Source organism: Manacus vitellinus, unplaced genomic scaffold (genome assembly GCF_001715985.3).
Source record: "Manacus vitellinus isolate BGI_N305 unplaced genomic scaffold, ASM171598v3 scaffold_5_pilon, whole genome shotgun sequence".
NCBI classification, from domain to species: Eukaryota; Metazoa; Chordata; class Aves; order Passeriformes; family Pipridae; genus Manacus; species Manacus vitellinus.
The window spans coordinates 24,074,484-24,096,579 of NW_021940682.1; the positions used below are offsets into that span (position 1 = coordinate 24,074,484).

Below are 22,096 nucleotides of genomic sequence, written 5' to 3' on the forward strand. Positions count from 1 at the left end.
TAATGAAAAAAAGTAAGTATAGCTGAGGATCTACATGGACTTTTTTTTTTCCAGATACCATTCTATAAGTTTGTAGGCTTTAGAATTGTACTATATTTGCTCAAATCTTGAGACTTGCAAAATATTTTGAAATTTAAAAAAATTTTTGAAAATCTTTGAAATTTAAATACTGGACTATTTAGCATTTTTGCGTGCATTATTTTCTAAAACTCTGAACATAGCTTCATTGCTGTAAATATTCCAATGCATTACCTAACATTTTTTAAGGCAATAAAAAGTAAAAGTAGTAATTAGGATTTAGTAAATAAATTAGTACTTCAAGATTTAGTAGAAGCCTCCACTATAAATGCTTTGTATACAAACTGCAGCAAAAACTCCGTCCAAAAGCTGCTTTTCAGCCAATAAAAATGGTACTTCTGTAAGAATTTCCTCAATAGCTGTACTTGAGATAGCAAGTCAAGTTTAACAGCACTGATTTTTCTGAAACAAGATGGAAATACTACTGATGAGTTTATAGCATGTGAAGAGTTTCACAGTCTGTTTTCTAAAGCCAGGGAAAAAAAAAAAAAGGTAGCTGCATGTAAATTGACCGAGTCCCTTCCTGCTATCATTTTAACCAAATTATGTCCAATGCGGTCAGAGTTAGTCTGCTTTACAAAATCAGAGAGGGCTAAAAGAGACTGCTTGAGATCCTCTGTCCCAGTGCCCCTGATCAAAGCAGGATCAGCCAGGGCATGTTGCTCAGGGCTATGCCTAGTCAGGCTCTAAGAATCTCAAAGGATGGAGACTCTGCAATCTTTGGGCAGCCTGGTCAAGTATTTGACTACCCTTAGAGTAAAAAAGTATTTCCATATGTTAAAATGGAATTTCAAGAGCTTCGGTTTGTACCCATTGCCTGTTGTCCTCTCACTGGGCATTACTAGGAAGTCTAGCTTGGCTGTCTTTACATTGTTCCACCCACCTGCCTTATTCAGGCATTTAATACATTCTCATACGTTTCTTCCCCATAGTCTTCTTCAGACTGAACAGTCTTGGCCCTTTCAGGTTCTCCTCATATGCCAGGTGCTCTAGTCCCTCCCTGTATTATCTTTGTGTGCCATGGGTGTACTTGTGCCTGGATGTTGATACCTCTCATACTGGGGAGCCCAGAACTGGACACTTTAAACTGCATGTTATAGTGAACATTTTGAAAGTGCAAGTATTCAGTATTGCCAAATTCAAAATCTTGCAGCTCTGAACAATGCAAATGGATCACTGGCTTACAATTAATATAGTTCAGCTCTAGCTGCCTATGAGTAAGCACTTCTCCCTTTTTGCTGCAAACTACACTGCAGTGTTATAGCTATATAAGCTCAAATATCTCAAAAGAAATACTCCTTTACTTATAGGACTAGTATGTGCATATCCCACATTGTTGAGATAAGAAACTTGTTCTGGTATTAAAGGGTTGGAAACTTGATTCTGAACTCTTTCCAGTTAAGTAGGCCATGGCCTGGAAAACAGAACTTGTAGTGAGACTTAAGAAGCTTAAAGACTTAGTTTGTTCAGAAGAAGGCTAACCGGTGATGTGATCGTAGTCTAAGTCATTGAGGAAGAATTATTACAGGAGAGGATACTTTAATTTAGCAGAAATAATGCAATTTAGCTTGCTTAAATCAGTTCATGTGAACTTACCTGTATTTTTAGAATCGAAAATAATTGTTCAGGGCCTACAGTTGATCTGATAAGTATTTCAAGTAATAGAAAATGCCTTTTAGAAAGATTGTGTTGATTGATACAAATTTAATGGGTGATTTTTGTTTCTGAGAAACAGAGTGAAGGATCCTAAACAGGTATGGAAGTTACTTTTAAAAAAGCAGCAGTACAACTTTGGATCATGACTCGTAGAAATTTATAAAGTAATCATTGAAAAAGTAAAACTTCCCCATCCCAGAGCTAAACTTGGCCTTCCTTGTTTTCTGAATCCTGTGCTTCAGTGGTTTATAAGTTAACTTCCTATTCAATGATGGCTCTTGTTCTTCTCACAGCCTCCTGAAAAAGAAGGTGGCCTACCACGTCATGTTGGAAATAAAACTGAATGTGCCTTGCTGGGATTGCTCTTGGATTTAAAACGTGATTATCAGGACGTAAGAAATGAGATACCAGAAGAGGATTTGTACAAAGTGTACACCTTCAACTCTGTTAGAAAATCTATGAGTACTGTGTTAAAAAATTCTGATGGCAGTTTCCGGATATTCAGTAAAGGTGCCTCTGAGATAGTTCTTAAAAAGTAAGAACAACTACTACTGTGATTCAGCACTTAAATTTGGCTAAATGTTGTGATAGGTGAGGAGACTGACCTGACGTGCTAAATAACATTGTACCATAGTCTGTGAAATATTTATCTCCCTAATCACAAACAAGTGCAGCAGTCCTATACCCTTAGGGTTGCAGCCAGCATCATAGCTTGTCTCCTTGGATTGTTTGACTTGCTACAGTAAGGTGGGCAATTAGCACTTCAAAACCCCTGGTGGTGATTAATTGGAACTTGTAAACTCTTCTCTGATAGCATCTATGAATTGATCTATTCTTTTGTTAACCTATTTTACTTTTAGGTGTGACTGGTCAAAATGCTCACCTGTCTTCCAGTAAAGTCCCAACAGCTGATTCTAACAGTCCTAAATTCCAGGAAGGACTTGTACCTTTGAACAGTGATTACTTCTAGCATACTGTTAGTTAGACTGTGCAAGTTGATGTCCAAGTTGATAATTTTAATGGGAGGTTGAACATGAATGAAGAAACTTGAGGGGCTTTAATGTGACAAAGCAAATTGCTTCCTTATCCATCTGCCCATCTATGGAGGATTTATTAGAATGAGATTAGACTTAGTGAGTGATTAGACAGCACTGAGACAAACCTGTATAGATGTGAAGGCAGCTGTGGTAACTCCTAACTAGGTAAAGAGAGACATCAAACATGTATGCCTCATGTCTCTAGGAACAGCAGTTTGTAAGGAGGCTGGTTTTGGTTCTAAGGTCGAACTATTTCTAGTCTGAGTAGCACATTGATTATGTTAATCAGTTCAATGTACCTTTTTGCTTGCTAGTAACTCTCCAAATCTTTATCTAGGAAAGTTGTAATGCACTTAAGAGAAAAGATTAATTCTTCCTTCTCCTCAAATTAGTGCTTAGAATAAAATGTCAATCTGGAAAGGACTCTTGTTCCTTTTGATGTGGAACTTAAAAGTCCATGCATTTTTTGCATAGCTAGGTTTTAAACCAGATCTCATTGGTGAATAAGCGTGCCTATATTTGCATTACTTCTACCTTCAGAACTATTTTGTAAGTTATTATATTGAACAGTTGAACTGTAGAAGTTGCTAGATGTCATTCATCCCAGACTCATGTGGCCCACTGAACTTCATAACTGAGTTAAAAAATAAATAATAAGGGCATTTGTCAAAGAACAAGAAAACCTAGACTGATTTGAATACTATTGGAATAGTATCCAAACTACTTCAGAGTATGTATCAAATAGGAAAAAGTCTTGTCATCATAAGCCACTTGCTATGCGGTGCTTGTAGCCTGGTTTGTCAATTGTGCTGCTCCATCTTTATTATAACAAGTATGACTGTTCTTGAACACTGAAACTTAAACATGAGCATTTATAAGATGTAAATGAGTTACTAATAAGAGTAGAAGAAATGCAGAAATTCTTTCAAGTAGAGCACTTTTCTTTTTTCTTTCCTTAACATGAAGTCAAATATTTCATAGAATATCCTGAGTTGGAAGAGACCCACAAGGATCATCCAACTCCTGTCCCCTCACAGGACAACCCTAAGAATTACACCATGTGCTTAAGAATATTGTCCAAATGCTTATTGGGCAGGTTTGGTGCTGTGACCACTTCCTTGGGCAGCCTGTTGCAGTGCCTAACCACTCTCTGGGTGAAAAACCTTTTTCTGATATCCAACCTAAACCTCCCCTGACTCAGCTTCAGGCCATTTTCTCGGGTCCTGTCACTAGTCACCACTGCCCTTCCGGTTTCCCATGGGGGAAACTGTAGACCATGATGAAGGCTCTCCTCTCTTCCCCAGGCTGAACAAAAGGAATGTCCTCAGCCATTCTTTGTACGACTTCCAAACTTTCACTCCAACATATCCAGTTTATGGCTGCTTTTTCACATAGCTAATGAACAGTAATTCTCTGATATAAAACTGTTTACTTAAGCCTCTGATTCTGCAAAAGGTTTCACTAGATGCTTAAGTTTAGTTAACTACTGAACTACTAGACTACTATTGGCACCTGTTTCTGTAAATGCTGTGCTAGTTAGGGCCTAATTGCTCATTTCTACATGATCTGAAGACACAAAGACACCTCTGTCTCCATCTCAACCTGTAACATCAGATAATAGTTTTCTAAAAACTAAGCCAGACACCTACTGAAGAAAAATTTGGCCCAAGAAAGTTTTTTTCTGAACAAAACCACTTCCTTCTTAGAAAGCCAAGAACTGAAGGCATCTTACCAGACCAGAAGAATTTGTGGCACATGGAGTTTATAGTGAGGATGTGATTCAGGTGAACATAGCAGTAATCAATGGGTGCTTCTGGCTCAGCCTTCCACTTAAAATCATTCTTATGTTGAATATGCCCGTGTTTCTTCTAGCAGCCTGAGTTTTGGGGGCTTTGTCTCATAATTACACCTGATGTAAGGTTTCAGGACCACTACATTTGAACAGATAACGAAAATCAGGAAATTCAGATGGACTTCAAATTTCAGTTATGATGGATATTTTAAAACTCTAAGGGACTGCTTCATTTTAATTTTCTGTATGAGGTGGAAACATTCTAGGGAATTCCCTAACTCCTTGGACTTAAACACTTAAATGTAATTGTAGTCATCTTGGCAGATCTGCCAGGTCTGAACTTTTTTTTGTTTGGTGCTACATTTGTACTAATTTGTAAAACAAATATGTATGGTGTTGCTTTATGGCAAAACTTTGCAAAGGGCACATGAACAAGACTAATTTTCTTGTTCAAAATATTTGATAGTGTTATATTCATGGCACCAATATAGATAAAGTATATATGCTGTCTATGAAAGCAATGGCATCTTTGGCATGAAGAAACGTAACTTAAAGAACATGTGCTGAAATGCTAGAGTCTATAGTGTTAAATCTAGTCTCTTATACAAACATTTAAATCAGTTTAAGTATTTGTTTTTAATTTAATATTTCACATTACCACATATACCAGATGCTTTCTGAATTCTGAATTTAAACGGGGGAGGAGGGGTGCAAACCTTTCTACTCTTAAAGGTTAGCAGTACCAGAGTTTGCTTTTAGTGTTGTAAGTTTAGTGTTTACAGCTGTTAAGCAGCATGTGCATGTTCTAGAATCGTGCTGTACTTCTGAGACTTGCATAGCTGTTAACAAGGTGAGATTATTTTGTTGAACTGGATTGCCTGACTCAACCAGCGCAAACACCGCTCTGTTTATATGCAATACAGAAGTGGATACTTCTGGGAGGTAACTAATGTTTGTATCCTAAAGTCATTAGCTTTACTTTCATCCTAGGATGACTGGCTCAGTTCACTTTCTACAGAAAGTACGTTTTGCATTTGGGAAGAAATTACGTGCGTATGAAGATTACCTTACAGATGCCACTACTGGCTTTTTTTTTTTTGTGTGTGTGTGTGTCTTAATGAAAACAAAGCTTATGGAGACTTACTGGACTTGAGTAATAAGCCATTGAATAGGCTGAACTTCTGGTTAAAATTTGATAACTCTTTAAATCTTTATTTCCAGGTGCTTCAAAATACTGAGTGCTAATGGAGAACCAAAGGTATTTAGACCTAGGGACCGCGATGATATTGTGAAAACTGTAATTGAGCCAATGGCTTCTGAAGGTCTCAGAACCATCTGCCTGGCATTCAGAGACTTCCCAGCAGGGGAACCTGAGCCAGAGTGGGACAACGAAAATGATATTGTTACTGGTCTGACATGCATTGCTGTTGTTGGGATTGAAGATCCTGTGCGACCTGAGGTAGGGTCACTAACTAAGCTGGAGTAGTTCTGTTACAAGAGATTCATGTTTTTCATCATGCGGAGAGTACAAGAAAATAAACTGCTATTGTATGCCTTAAGCATAGTTAATAAATGAAAATCTAATTTCTTGAGGGGAAAGTTAATGGAGCTATAAAAGCAGATTAAAACTACTTAATGTCACTTATACTGTGTTACTGAAGCTCTGTAGAAACTAATAACTTAAGGTGCTTACTATGCAGGGTCTCAGTAAATGGAACAACTTGACATTTTTTTTACCTCTTGGAATATTAGGACTATTTGGTTAGGATAATATTAGTCTTTGTGCTGGTTGCCAGCTTCTCATGGGAGATGATGGAGAGAGGTGAGTTTGTCGCCTGAGAACTGTGGGTAAGGAGTTTGGCTTTGGTTGAGGTCTAAGGAGGTTTTTCAATAGTGAAAGCTTTTATGCCACATATAAGCTGATCTGCACTGTTGTCACTTTACAGTACAAGTCGTGGGTGAAGTAGTGGAGTATGAGCTGTAGTTTATTTCACAGAATCGTAAATGAAATGCCAATACTCAGTACAGCTTAACATATTGTGAAGATTTTTGTAGTATTTCTGAATACTGCAGTATTTGAAAAATTGCAGGGGGAAGGGGAACTGACATGATAGAAACACAAAACCTCTTTACCAGAATTGCCATTTGTGTGTTTTCAGGAAAAGAATTGTGATGTGCTACTTAATTTTTTAAAAAATTTCCATAACTACAGTCTTCATTTTAAAATAAGAGTTATCCTGGCCTGAGCCATAAACATTCTTTTCACTCACATGTCTAGATTTATTCAGCTAATGTACAGTCTCTGAGCCTGTGGGGTTTTTTTTCTTTTTTACAGGTACCTGATGCAATAAAGAAGTGTCAACGTGCAGGCATAACTGTACGTATGGTCACAGGTGATAACATTAACACTGCTCGTGCTATTGCATTAAAATGTGGTATTCTGAATCCTGGTGAAGACTTCCTGTGTTTAGAGGGCAAAGACTTTAACAGGAGAATACGCAATGAAAAAGGAGAGGTAAACATACTGACTATGTCAAGTGCATCCACAGATATCTAAAGTGTCCTAACTGTAAAATATAACCAATGCTTTTTTTGCAGATAGAGCAAGAGCGAATAGATAAAATTTGGCCAAAGCTTCGTGTTCTTGCAAGATCTTCTCCCACTGACAAACACACTCTAGTAAAAGGTAAGTAAAAACTCTGAGCTTCTAAGTAAAGCTAGATTTATTTTTTTCCCTGCTTCTAGGGGAAAAAGATAGGACTAAGTGGTGGGAAACACCTGTTAAGGTGTTGCCAACTGATTTTTTTTTCTGCTTGAGAAATAGAACCAAGTATAGAACTATATTTTGTGATTGTTGTTTTTTTGTTAGGGGTTTTGGTGTGTTTGTTTTTTTTGAGACTGAAGAAGACAAAAACTGGCTTTCTCTTTCAGGTTTAATCTTTGCTGTGTTGTCAATTTAGAGCTGTAACACTGCTATGTCATTTTATTGCAGGTATAATTGACAGCACTGTCTTTGACCAGAGGCAAGTTGTAGCAGTAACTGGTGATGGTACCAATGATGGTCCAGCTCTGAAGAAGGCAGATGTTGGATTTGCTATGGTACGATTTTTTAAAAATCTTCAATATTTTATCAATAACTTACCAAATCACTTAAGATTAAGAGCTTAACATACAACGAAGTTAATGGAGTCAACTTCTCTCTCACCTAATATTAATTAGTTTTTCTTCCAACTTTAACATGTTTTCAGTTGATGGAAAATGTCCTTGTGGCATTTGCCATTGAATAAAATTTTAAAAATGCAGATTTGCAGTTACTTGCAAATCAAAAACCTTTTACACCAAAGCTTGTTACAAAGTGTCAGAACAGAATTACAGATACTGAAGATATCTGAAATGAGATATGTTCAACATAAAGGGACTTACAGCAGTAAAAGCATACTGTGTTGACTTAACTTAAGCTTATATGCAATATGGAATGAACTTAATCATCTTTCCCATGAAATGATACATAGGAACAGGGAGACTGACAGTTGATGTTTAAACTGGCTTTGGAGGCCATATCAAGTACATCTGAAGCTGCAGCATTTTATGACAATTTAGGGTCTGCATTTGTCTGGATGATTCCTTAGATTATGTGGCTTTCTCAGTTTAAATTCCCAACTACCCTTTTACGTGGTTGCTAAACCATGTCTTGGCTTTTAAGCGCTAATACTAGATAGACTCATGCCTTAAGTATGTAGGTTTCATCTTTCTTGTGCTTCTTTCAAGATACAGTAAGATAGATTCCTCAACCTTCCCTTTGCCACAAGATTCCGTCTCAGTCTTAAACTGAAGACGTGCAGTTTGGTGCTAGCAGGTTACTGTAGTCTTTAAAAAGGCATTATTAAGCATTTGAAGGGAAACAAAATGAAGACCACACTCCTCCTACACCACATGCAGATGCACTGACTCAGATTCTAATCTTGAGAGAAAAAAATGGGAAGAGGAAGAGCTTCACATCATTCTCAAGGAGCATTTTTCAAAAGCATGACTTACAAATTTGACAGCTACATCTGAAATTTTCTCTAAACTGTAACAGTGTTGTCTTAATGAGTGTTCTGCAACTGTATAGCTGTTGTATTTGCCACTGTCAGGGGCCAATTTGTTTTCCTCTTCTAGAACTTAAATGTTTCCTGCAGTTGCTGTCTGTGTTCATCTGTGTAAGAAACTGTTTTCCATAACTGCTTATCTAAATAGCACTTAAAGTATACCATCCACTGTATGATATCTAAACGTGTACACATAGCTGTGCAGGTCACTCATATCATTGACAAAGTAATATATCAAGAGTAAGGATCATTAAATTTGCTATCGAGTTAGAGGTTTTGGAATGCCAAAAGCAACATAAAGATCTTTGAAGTAGATGTTACACAGAAGTCATCTTAGTTGTTTGGATACTGTAGGAGACTACAGGTGCTTAAAATTTAAGAATGTCATATTGCATTGCAATGCATATGCAGTAACATTGTATATTCCACTGTTTGATGCCAATGTTCTTCTGCAAAAGGTTTTTTGTGATGTTTATCATTCTACTGTGTTCCGAGCACTTGTGTTACCTGCTGCTGGAATCCATACAGGAAACCGTTTAGGGCAGAGCCTGAACTGTGTAGCACTGCACCATCTGGTGGCGTTCAGCTTGAACAGGGTTCAGCAACATTTCTTTGGGGAATGGGTGTGTCTTTATCATCAACTTGGGGATTTCTATTAAGGTCTTTATTTTAAAGACATGACTTCTTTTGTTTATTTGTTCAGATTTTGCCATGCTTGAGTAGAACTTAATTCAGTAGGCCTTTAGATACTTACATTAAAGGGATCCTTCCAACATGGTACATCAAAGTGAATGCTGACCAAGGATGTAATGATAGCTTTTATCACATAGGTCTCATAGGTTTTATCACTGGCATCTCGTTATATTTCATGGTGTTTTTCTTTTTCTACCAGGGTATTGCTGGAACAGACGTAGCTAAAGAAGCTTCTGATATTATCCTTACAGACGACAACTTCACAAGTATTGTTAAAGCAGTTATGTGGGGACGAAATGTCTATGACAGCATCTCCAAATTTCTTCAGTTCCAGCTTACTGTCAATGTAGTAGCAGTAATTGTTGCTTTTACAGGAGCATGCATAACACAAGTACGTACCAGTAGTGGATTGTTTCAGCTAATAAATGTTGAAAATGTCATGACTGATTAACTCTTGTCAAACTTTCAGTTAAATTGTAGTCCAAAGAACATAATGCTTTCCAGATCATGCCAGTGTTTTATAATAAATGCCTTTAATGGTTGAAACTTGTGCACTTCTACTGCATGGTTTATGTATCTATCTTTATAGGATTCTCCGCTCAAAGCTGTGCAGATGCTGTGGGTAAATCTCATAATGGACACATTGGCTTCGCTTGCCCTGGCAACAGAACCACCCACTGAAGCTCTTCTGTTGCGAAAGCCTTATGGTAGAAACAAACCTTTGATTTCTCGTACAATGATGAAGAACATTTTGGGTCATGCATTCTACCAACTTGTTGTGGTATTCACACTCCTGTTTGCTGGTAAGAATACTGAGGCTTTATGAAGTTATTCTCAATGTTGTAGAGAGATGTGATTTTTTTAAAACTATTTTTTGTTGTAGTGTGTGTAAAGACACTAATTAAGCTGCTGATAAATGCCTTTTATACACAGGTGAGAAAATTTTTGATATCGATAGTGGAAGAAATGCACCTCTGCATGCTCCTCCTTCAGAGCATTATACTATAGTATTTAATACATTTGTGATGATGCAGCTTTTTAATGAAATTAATGCCCGAAAAATTCATGGTGAAAGAAACGTTTTTGAAGGAATCTTTAACAACGCTATCTTCTGTTCTATTGTTCTGGGGACATTTGTTGTGCAGGTAAGTAAATTCTTGGAGGGCCGGGGAAAATGCATCTAGTACACTGATGTACTTGCTTGCCTGAAATGCCAGTCAGCTAGTGCCAGGGATTTAATTTCTGCAATGTGAAAAAACTTCGGTGTTAGACTTGCTATAAGTCACTTGCAGCTTCATGGTGTTTTCAGGTAAGACCTCTTTGAAACTGGTAAAACCAGAATGTAAAAGAACTTGTACCTTTTGAATTTTCTAGTCCTTCAATTTGACTTTAGTGTTCTAGTCTCTTGGCAAAATATGAAGTTGTGTGTGTCATCTATCCGTTCATCCCCTGCCCCCAAATCTTCCTTATAGTATCTGCCTGTGCATCTGAATGACAGTCCATTTAAACAAGCATAGAAAAAGTACAACTTGTATTTTCTTAATGAGATTAGGACATGAATAAGCTTTAGAAACTTAAATATCAGTCTTTATCTTACTAGTGCAGAAATCAGTTATATGTATTGGTATATATTTTAGAGTTATCTGTAGAGGTGCTGTTTTAGGTGAAGAAAACTGATGTCCAGGTGCATGTACGGGGATTTGTAAAAGCTAAATAGTTAACTCAGTATATGCTAACAAATGAAATGAAATTATCTTAAATTGATTGGGTTAACGAACTGGTGTTGAGAAACACCCAGTTAAAATTCAATCTAAAGAAAATAGTTTACAAGAAATAGTTTCACCTTCTAAAGGGCCTTAACTTTAATTAATCAGAAGAAATAACAAATCAGTATACTACTTTATTTCAGAACACTTTCATTTTAAATTAACTTATTGCAGATGTAAGATTTAACCTACCCATTAATCTTATTTTTAGGGTTGCATATGCAGCAGATTAACTGTTGTGCAGCAAAGCCAAACATTTAGAAATTACTCATACAACTGTGTTCCCTTTATAAACTTGGTGGCCTTCCCAAGTCCTGAGTTTTTGTCTGTGTTTTATTCTGTGTTAATAAAAGAAGATACTCTTTGGCTTTTCAGCTGTCATGTGTCCTACTTAATGGTCAATACTGTCTCCTTTTCATGCCTGCCCTGTTACTTTAAATTGTTGATTCTCCAGGGCAGACTTTCATGCATATAGTTCCTATACAGAGGGATACCTTGCTTATTAGAGTTCATACAGCTTGTTGTAACAGGTAAGTCAGTAGGAACTCAGTTAAACTTTTCTGCCCCCTTCCCCCACAATTCCTATATAGTTGTCACACTGCGGTGATTTAAATCTGACATTTAACACTGATGGGATACATAGTAATATCCTGTAGATTTACTTCTGAAATATTTCATGTCTTACACATCTATGATTTCTATTAATACAAGTTTATTAATCAAATTAGTTCTGAGATGGGTGTTTATAGGAGAAATAATCACTGTAAATTTGTAGCATCAAATACATGCTGTAACTGTGAAATGAAAAAACTGCAAGCAATATGAAGGACTCAACAGGTTTTTGTGAGTGTGACGTTCAAAGAATGACTGAGTAGTTCTTGAAAGACTGAAAAGCCTAAAAGATGGCTTAGGTTTGGAAACCTGCTCAAACTGCTGAGATAGTGGAAGAGTATGCTTAATAAGATGAGAAATCTTATGTTCTAATGCAGAGTTGCCTGTAGTGATCTTGACACATTAGGGAATTTTTTAGTAACAGGTCACTGATACATGTTTAACGATGTTGCTCTTCACAGATAGTTATTGTGCAGTTTGGTGGGAAGCCTTTCAGTTGCTCAGAACTCTCAATTGAACAGTGGCTGTGGTCCATTTTCCTGGGCATGGGCACACTACTCTGGGGCCAGGTAAATTAGCATTTTTCAAAATGCCAAATATCTGCTTGTATTAGTATACTTTACATAGAAAATACAAATACACTAGCATTCAGATCTTTCAAGTGTACTGTATGTGGGTATGTGGAATTAATGGTAAATGCTGATGAAAATTGACTAGTTCAATAGCTAGAAAGTCCTTAGTTTGAATACATTTCATAACTAGGTTCTGTGGCTGATTTGTTGAGTATTTTTAAACTAGAATCAGCTGTAGTTACCTTTTAGATATGAAATTATATCTTCAGCCAGATGAGTGCTAGAAAGTTTTGTAAGAATACAAGATGGAATGAACATGTTAATGTTGAAATACGTTTAACTTGGTGTTAAATTTTTTTTTTTTTAAAAATCAGAGTTGTTAGACTTGCTAATATTTTCTTGATTTCAAAATGTCCTGGAGTAGCAAGAAAGGCAGCAAAACTCAAACCAACTTTCTCTTTAATCTTCACTTGCATAATTGTGAAATAATTGGAAAGTCTTTCCATGTATTAAGCTATTACATTTTGACTTACCCCCTCTTCCCCAGGGTTTCATTACTATTGCATGTATGACAGTGCTTGTAAGCAGCTAGCTTATTTACAGGAAACTTTAGAGTTATGGAGTTTTCTGTCATTTAATGACAGTTGTTTAAACTTTTCATACCACATGAAGAGTTTTTCATTACAGTTCATTTCCTTCTGTTATGTAAAAGAGACTCCATGTTTCAGCATAATATTGGTAGGGTGTGTTTTAGTTGTAAATACATACATAGATGCATATTCTAAAAGTGGGTACGCTTTTTAAGAAGGTTCTCAAAAAAAATAATTATTTAAAAAATCAAATAGAGTCACTCTGAGGTTTAAAAGTAGCCTAGAAGAGAATTGAGACGGCTTGAAATACCTTTGACCCAAAATGTCTTGCGAGGGCAGAGCTTCCCTACTGCAGTTTATTCTGCTCTAGCATCTCATTAAAGTCAAAGAGCTGGGAGCATTCATAGTAGCAGTTTCAGCATGAAGGGCTGTTTATCTTGCTTTTGGAGCAGTCTTTTTTCCTCTACAGCTGTGGAAATGGTCCCCTAAGTTTGCGATGATCAAGGAAGGCAGACTTGGAATTGATGTGGAGCTGCTAGATGGGATGTATGAAAAGATGACGCCCCCTAACTACATAGTTCACCAGAATAGCCCTGAAGGTGGGCATGAAAAGGAAAGCTGGAACAGCCAGATGCAGCTTTTGATTAGCTTAGGATAAATAAACTGCTATACCCCAAGTAGCAAAGTAACAGTTTGGGATACATGCAATTTTAAAAACATCACTCGTCTTGGAAATGGATTCATAACTTCCAGGTCACAAATGAATGAGTGTCTGTTCTGTATTTCTGAATTAATTGTGGCTACTTTAGGTCTCATTTGAGGTAACACATCATGCTCATTAAACTGGTGGAGCTCTGAAAGCTCTAGATACAAGTATAAGCTACAGAATTAATGACTTTTTAGCTTCAGTACTGCTCCTTCCTGGCATTGTCAGGTAACGTTAACATGGAATTCTTTGTCCCTGGCAAGGTTTTTTTGTAGTCCAAGTTTAATTTCACACCTCATTTGAGGTGGTAAGGATATTCACAGCTTTGCAGCTATTCAGCTGGAGTGATCGCTCTACGTTGATGCATTTATGTAATTGCTGTTTTCAGCTTTGCTAATTGTATGCAGGATATCATGCTAAGCCTTTTTTTTTGTTGTTGTTAAAAAAAAAAAAAAGAACAATCCTGATTTATATATTTCATTCACTGTTAGTTGATTTCAACAATTCCAACCAGCCGTCTGAAATTCCTCAAAGAAGCTGGTCATGGAACACAAAAGGAAGAGATTCCTGAAGAAGAACTAGCAGAAGATGTAGAGGAGATTGATCATGCTGAGAGAGAATTGCGTCGTGGTCAGATCTTGTGGTTTAGAGGCCTAAACAGAATACAAACTCAGGTATGGTCTTGAAAAAGGTAGGACACAGTGGGTTTTATGAGGGAAATCTCTCCACCTCCAGCCCTTTTGACTAAGGTGGCAGTTCTAAGTGGTGTGACTGAGACTGTCAAAAGGGGGTATGGGTGGATGCGTAATCCCTCAGGGTCCTCTGTTTTCTTCAGCTTTAAATGCAACTCTTGCCTATGTATCTGCTCTATTTTTAAAAAAGTGCCTTTTTTTCTTTACTTTTTTGTGTGTTATAGATGGGATGGTCCTTTCTCTTGTTCTCTCTCTCTCTTGCTGAGCAAGCTGTCACAATCTCTGATTCCTTGCAGATGGATGTAGTGAATGCTTTCCAGAGTGGAAGTACCATTCAGGGGGCTCTAAGGCGGCAACCCTCCATCGCCAGCCAGCACCATGATGTAACAAATATTTCTACCCCTACACATGTAGTGTTTTCCTCTACTACTGCTTCTACTACTGTGGGGTGTGAGTGTGTGTTCCTAAAGTGCATGAAATTAACATTTCCTAATTCACGTACCTAACGTTTCTCATTTTCTCCTTAGTACTTAAAATCATCGTTCAGGCTTTTATAGAGCTCTTCCACAAAGTGGAGTCCTCGAGACTTTTTTTTTCTTAGAGGGCTGAGAACAGGTGGAACAATTTCAACAAGACTTTAATGTGAAAGCTGTGAGCCTGCACATCCTGTGCCTTCATCCATTCGTGTACAGAGGGATTTTTAAGATAAACAGGGAAAACTGTTGTAAATTTTCGAGTATATGCCTCATAGGGTGACTTACATTGTATAAGTGAATTAACTGTATAATCGTGGACCCAGGCCAACAAAAATAGATCTCTTACACTGCAGTACAATACTTAAATAAGCAAGCTGATTTGGAAGCAAATGATATGTTGAAAATATGAATGTAGTTAGAGCATGGAGCACTAAATGCATTTTCTTTGTAGCATGTGAGGAACTTTATGAATCTCTGCTTTCGTTGGACCTTATTTACTGAATAACAGCTTTCTCAACATCAGGATTCAGGTGGCAAAACAAGGCTTCTAAAATGCATACAAGTCAGAAGAAATATGTTATTAGCTAATATAAAAAGAAAAAAAATGTTTAAGCATTAAATGGGGAAACTTCCATTCAAATCTGAAGGGTTTTTTTTCCTCTCTAGGTTCTTCGGGGAGCAGTTCATAAGCCATCAGTGAAAGAGAAGTTTGTGTCACCTTAATTCTGCCCTCTCTATATTGTGCTATTAAGTGGCGTTTCAGTTTCAGCCTTCCTCTCTGTAGAGGCTAGAGATTTAATTACTCTTGGATGTAGGCCTAAACTCTGGAGCCTGAAGATGCATAGCAGTTGTAGTTAAATACTGATAGCCAATATCTTTGCTAAAAGAATTTTCCATCTTAATTATATATCACGTTTAACTTCCTTCTTTTAACTTCCTTCTCTAACTTCCTAGAGATCTGGTAAATAATTGTTTTTTAAAATAGCTCTGAGAGGGCTTCTTCTCCCTCTTCCCCTACCCACTTAATCTTTCAGATTACCAGGTGGATGAAGACCCTTAATTTCAGGAGCTGTCTTAAATGAAATAGTCTCTTCAGGTTTTTTTTTTAATTTGTTGGTTTTTATGTTTGGGCTTGGCCAGAATTTGCGTGTGAGCTTGCACAAGTGTTTGACACTGTATTTGTTCTCCATTGGTGAGACAGCTATTTCCCTACCTTGCAGTATTATTGAGAAGCTCTGCTCACAAATTTGCATGCCTCAAGAACACAAAATGAAGCACAGGATTGCATCTCCTAGTTAAAATGCTAATTAGTAACCTGTATCCCTAACTACACTCCAGAACATTAATTAGACATTCAGAATTCTCTAGAGAGCAATGTCATTCCATGCTGCTATTTGAGCAGAATCTACTGGGCACTGCAGCATCTCATTGCATCAAATGACCAATGCAGATACAGAGCTACATTGGGAGAGAAGTAGTTTTTTATCCTCACGAAGTGGTACAGCCTTCTGCTACACTCTCTAGAAGGACAACTTTTGATAGCTAATATATGTATTAATGGGAAGCAGATGTGTTACCGTCTCTCTTTTGGAACTATTTGTTGGAAGAAAGTTCAGCTTTTCCTATGAAGGTTGCAACTCTTAAGCAGCTGTCTGGCTAGGACGACTTGGAGTGCTTACTGCATTCCATGCTATTCTGGTACTTATATGAGCAAGGCCTGATGACAGTATAAATTACACTTAACAAATTGTCTTGTTTGCTCCTCACTTATGCAATTTATTTATAGTTATCCCTCTAGTCTAATTATTGTGAGTAGTTGAAAAGAAAGCCTTAAAAATGCTAGATTTTACCCTTTTAAAATATAGCTTAAAATGCTGATAGTTTGATTTCTGTCTTTACGGCTGGACTCTTTGATGGTCCTAGGTTTGCTGGAGTGTCTAGTCCACTTAGGTAGTATGCATTTTGCATGGAAACGGAACCTTTATTGTGGGTATGTTTATATTCTATGATAATTACAGCTGTCCTGTTAAGCCAAAAATTGTTTTCCATTACTACTGATGTTCTAACTTCTCATCTGTTAGCAATAAAAAAACGTCCCAGGAGACATTCATATTTCATGTTGCCACATAAATGGCACAGTGGGATGCAACATGCCAAATAAAGGCATTGCAAACTTTCAGTCTGACACTGTCACTGCTAATTTTCTTGGTAAGTGCCAAGACAGTTTATGCAGCTGGCTGGACTTGTTTAAACCTCATGTAACGCACCAACTCCTTGACAGCGTGCTCAATTTTTTCATGGGATGAACAGTTAAGTACTAGCTGCTCTTGTAATCTTTTCTCTAGCACATTCAGCCTATTGCCTGTCATCCCTTTAGTGATAGTTATGTCCTCCCCCTTGCGTGCGTACCCCACCCCTGTATTGTCCCCGCACCCCCTGTGCCCTCTTCCCCGTCTCCATGGTGAATTGGGCTCAGCATGAACCTGTAGTATAAAAATGGGGACACGATAGCTTTTGAGTAAAATTCTTTGTGCAAGTGGTCTGAGGGAGGAGCTGTGGGGAAACAATGCTATTTCTAGAGGTCAGGACATAAGACTTTATCATGTGCAGTGATTCTGTTTAACAAATTTGATTTAATGCATTGCTTTTGGGGATCCCTTCTCTGTTTACAGTGAACTTCCTTGTTGTATCTTAGCTGCTTTGAAGTCTGTGCTCTTGATCTGCTTGACCTTCCAGCCTCATTCCTTCGCCTGGAAGTCACTTTATTTTTACTATCACGGAACAGTATGGAAGTACTAGTCATGATGTATTTCTCAGCTTGAAACAGGTCATCTTGGATGTGCTAAAAAAAGCTTTAAATTTGACTTGCTGTTTGTAACAGTAAGTTCTTATTTACTACGGAGTTGCTCTGCTGCTTACTGTTTAACACTATTTGACACTGCTTTGCTGGAGACTTAAGGATGTTGAGATTGAATGGGGAGTTAACAGAAGGCGGAAACTGTATATTGGCAGAAGTGTTGGACAAAGAGGTCACGGACTTGGTTTATCAGTTCAAGAATGAATCCTGAATTCCTGTAGTTGGTCAGGGAGATGTGGGACTTTAGAGAAGGGGGGTGTGGGCAGCTGGTTTGATCATTCAAATTACAATTTGAAATTCAAGTCAACCTAGACATGCACAATTAGTAAAATGAAGCTGTTCTTTTAACTATGAAAGGTTTAGCTATGAATCTGTAAGCTTTCGGATTTGAAAAATATTAAACAATATAAAGATACAAAACAATACTCAGCCTGGGAATTTCATCCATGAATTCAAGGTAAATTGAAGACTCGAGCAAAGGCTGATCACCCTGCTTTTCTCATACTTGTTGGCACTTAAGTAGTCTCTTCAAAGTTACAACCTGTCCTGGCTACTAAACTGTACAATACACTGTTGAATTTCATAGTGCTGGTCTTAAGTTTCTAAAGCACTATTCACTAAGGAACTTTCTATAGTGTGGTAAATGGGTATATACTCGAATTTTTACAGCTGTTATAGTGCTATCCTTTTTTGCATGACTTCGTTAATGTTCAGTCATTGTGACATTGGCTTACACTTGCTTGGCTTTTTCATAGTCAGTTGACATCCTAATTCCTAGCATGAGAATTAGTAACCCTTTTTATCCCCTAACTTATTTTCAGCATATCCCTCCTTCTGTCCCTCCAATCTCCCCCAAGTATTCAATAAAACACTCATTAAGATTTATGTAATTTGTAAAGAAGTAAATAATTGTTGGCCTCACTTCTGAAAAATGCTTAGCCCATGTTAAATAATTGAACAATTCTGGTGCCACGTCTGAATTTTTAGGGCCCTTCAGCTTTTTGCATTACTTTCACAATTTTTATTCCTACTGTGTAGACTGGCAGTGCTCTACTGAAATGCTCTTCATTTTTTACAGTTTATTGCAAGTTCCACTGCATCATACAAATTCGATTCACTCATGTCTAGCTGTTTGTGGATTCAAACTCATAAGAACCATGCCATTACCAGTAAATCTGCAGCATTTTAACAAGCTTTTTTTCTTTGTTTGCAGATCCGAGTGGTGAATGCATTTCGTAGCTCCTTGTACGAGGGGCTAGAGAAACCTGAGACACGAAGTTCAATTCACAATTTTATGACGCATCCTGAGTTTAGAATAGAAGACTCCGAACCTCATATTCCCCTTATTGATGATACTGATGCTGAAGATGATGCGCCAACAAAACGCAACTCTACTCCCCCACCCTCTCCCAATAAAAATAACAATGCGGTTGACAGTGGAATTCACCTTACAACAGACATGAACAAGTCTGCTACCTCTTCATCCCCAGGAAGCCCACTACATAGTTTGGAAACATCACTCTGATTGTAAGCTGAATGTTAACACACTAGCTGCTTTGTAAAGAAATTGAAACTGGGTCTCTTCACACATTATGATGGACAAGATGATATTCTTGTCTTGGACTTCAACAGAAGACACACTTGTACGAATGTAGATTTATTTTTTTAAAAAAAGCTTTCTGCCAGACTGGAGGGTGCTTTTCTGGGGGTGGGAGTAATAATGAACTCTGACAGATAAACAGTAACTCGGCATAAGTGACCTGTGGATCATCTGTTGTACTTAAGAATGATCCTGAAGAGTGTGTTAGCAGAGCTTTAGTTTATCATGATCCTTTTCTGAGGGGAAGGCTGGGAAGGTCAAGGAGGCCCTGGATCATTGAATTGATACTTTAATTTCTGCTGTTGGCTGTTAATAATTTGGATTATTTATGTTTATAAATGATACAGATCTGTTTACAAGGTTTGTAGATACTTTTTTGTTCCTGTTCATAGATGGGAAGCTTCCTTATAAATGATGCAGAGAAGAAAACAAAAGAAAACAAAAAAAAATAAAAAAACAACAAAAAAAACTAGTCCTTCAAATACTGCTGTATTTTCAGGAAAAGGGTGTTTCTATTGAAACTGTACTAAATTTTGCCTGCAATTTACCTTGTTAAATATTGTAGATAAATTGCTACTACTAATAGCCAAATAGATAACACTAATGCTTTGTAAAAACATGAGCAGTGGTGTTCTAATGAAGTTATGGCCTCTGTCCTAATTAGTTTCTTAAATACATTTACTACTTAATGGTTTTGAAACAACTGTTTAATTTTTAAAAATTTTGAGAAACTTAATGAATAACTTTTGTTCAGAACTTAGGATTGTTTAATGCAGGACATCAATATGTGATGGAACTTGCTTGAAATATTTCTGTTATCTCGGGCAAAATGGATTAAATCAAAATACATCAGAATCTTAGTCCTTTGTTTTTGTCTAATCATGTTAGTTTAGTGCTGTCTTGGTGAACTGTGAGTGGAACTGTGATTTTTTTCTAATCTATAGAATCCTTCATGCAGCATGAGGGCTGTTGGCATTTTGAAAGGTTGTTAGTGGGTAGCATACATGTTCTCCTTTTTGTTTTTGAAACTTGTTTGTAAACATGAATAAATCTGCCCTTTTGTTAAAATAAAATTGCAGCAATGGTTTCTTACAGATCTTTTTTTCTCAGCTCCTTCACTGGAAATATGGAAAAGTACTCTTCTGTATTACTGGTTAACTTTAAACTGCAATTTCAAGATGGTAACAGCCCCACTCCAGATAGTACTTTGGGTAAATGGAATCATGGCGGCTGCCTCCAGAATGAATGTGTAAGCTAAGATACTCAAAAGTCTTCACTGAACAAAAGGATACTCCTTGAGAATGAATAGGTCTGCCTGAAATTCCGAGACTTCCTGTGAGTACTGTGTAATAAATGTATCCCTGACAATTTAAGTGAGGGGAAACTGAGAACTGACATATAGCATGCGTGAAACGCACCAGAACTGACAGATTGACTGAAGTAGTTACGGTGTTGTTCAAAGACCAAAAGATGATCGAACAGTACTTTATCTGGCATTTTCTCATGCTTTCTAGGTCTAATACTGCTTAGAAGAGCAACAGAAGGGAGGAGTCATAAACTTTTTTTTTCCCAGTTCTGTATTCTTTGAAATAGCGAGTGAATTTTTTTGTCAAATAATCCAGAATTTTTAAAAGAGTCCTTTCAAAGGAGTGCAGGAATTAAGTTGGTAATGGGGAAGGCGATAATACCAGAGCAATCTGCAGAAATTAGCAGATTGGGAAGCTCAAGCAAATCTTTCCCTTGTGGTGGGATACATCCATGCTTGAGTTTGTCCTTTAGAGGCTAATGTTCAACCTGTAGCACTGTATCCAACTGTCAACCACTCCTGAATTCAGTCTTTTCTGTTGTACTTCAGTAAATACACTGAATTTTAGGCAATGGGGGGGGGGGTTTGCACTTGACACTTTGTATAGTAATTTTTCCCATGTGTTTCTAGCACTTTTCTTACATCATAGTTCTTATATAGAGTGCTTGGTAGGGGGATCAGTTTTTATATAAGCTGTTCACTTTCTACTACAAAAGTTGGATAAGCACTTGCTTAAAATGAGAATTTTCTTTAGCCATGAAAAACACTGCCATGTGAAAAAGTATCTTCATTTAACTTCATTAATGAGTAATAATTTGACTTCATTTGAAAACCAGACTTAAATTTTTCCCTCTCCTCTAGATGTGGTCATGACTGCATGTTATATTTTTGGAATAAAATTTGCACTTAAGTCTTTTGCTGGGGGGTGGGAGGGTGAATGTAGGCTTTGTACATCAGTAGTCCCTCTTGATTCTGTTAACATCAGTGTGCTGTTCCTACAGGAAAATTTCCTTATAGAAATGAGGAAAAGTTGTTTTAAGAGGGGGTGTGTTTTCTACGTCATCTCAAGAAATCATAACGTTGCCTAGATTATTAAGTGGTTTTCACTAAGGTCATGAGGCCTTCATTGCCTTTCTGGTTGTAAGGTTTACTTGTCTTTCTTCTTGTAATTGAAATAAATAAAAGTGCTGTTCATCTCAGTCTGTATGAGGACTGAAATTCTTGAATGTCAGTATAGTACTGATTTAAACCTGAAATACATGCCAATTCTATAAAATAGCTCTTGCTACAACTTTAAGCTCATTCGCTTTCAAGAGGTATATATGGTATATATGGTATACATGGTCAAGTAATAGCAACTTTGAACATAAGCTCAGTTCTAGACTGACTGCTGTTTTAAGTGGCTGAAAATGCTGTTTCCTGGGTAGGATGTCTGTTATAGTTGCGTATAAGGCAAATGTTAGGACACCTCATCTTGGCTTTGAAGGAGGGATGAAACTTGTCATATAAGAGCACTCATTTTTTCTCTATTGGTCTTAACAGGAAGAGGAAAATGCTGTATCATAGAGTAGTCTG

At 37.2% G+C, this 22,096-nt stretch overlaps 1 protein-coding gene across 6 annotated transcripts in view; it reads left to right on the forward strand.

Annotated features, from left to right (window-relative positions):
- Window positions 1–20,291, forward strand: part of ATP2B1 (ATPase plasma membrane Ca2+ transporting 1) — a 34,477-nt gene extending 14,186 nt beyond the window's left edge. The window contains exons 10-21 of one of the 6 annotated variants that reach the window (XM_018080383.2): window positions 2,028–2,269; window positions 5,785–6,022; window positions 6,899–7,078; window positions 7,162–7,249; window positions 7,556–7,662; window positions 9,544–9,735; window positions 9,934–10,147; window positions 10,278–10,489; window positions 12,184–12,291; window positions 14,082–14,264; window positions 14,507–14,732; window positions 18,829–20,291. In XM_018080383.2, the coding sequence (XP_017935872.1) occupies window positions 2,028–2,269; window positions 5,785–6,022; window positions 6,899–7,078; window positions 7,162–7,249; window positions 7,556–7,662; window positions 9,544–9,735; window positions 9,934–10,147; window positions 10,278–10,489; window positions 12,184–12,291; window positions 14,082–14,264; window positions 14,507–14,732; window positions 18,829–18,854 (2,016 nt within the window). In that variant the 3' untranslated portion in view covers window positions 18,855–20,291. The remainder of the gene's footprint in view (window positions 1–2,027; window positions 2,270–5,784; window positions 6,023–6,898; window positions 7,079–7,161; window positions 7,250–7,555; window positions 7,663–9,543; window positions 9,736–9,933; window positions 10,148–10,277; window positions 10,490–12,183; window positions 12,292–14,081; window positions 14,265–14,506; window positions 14,733–18,828) is intronic. The other 5 variants (XM_008934664.3, XM_018080381.2, XM_018080384.2 and 2 more) reach the window with 5 other exon arrangements.
- Window positions 20,292–22,096: the final 1,805 nt, after the last annotated feature.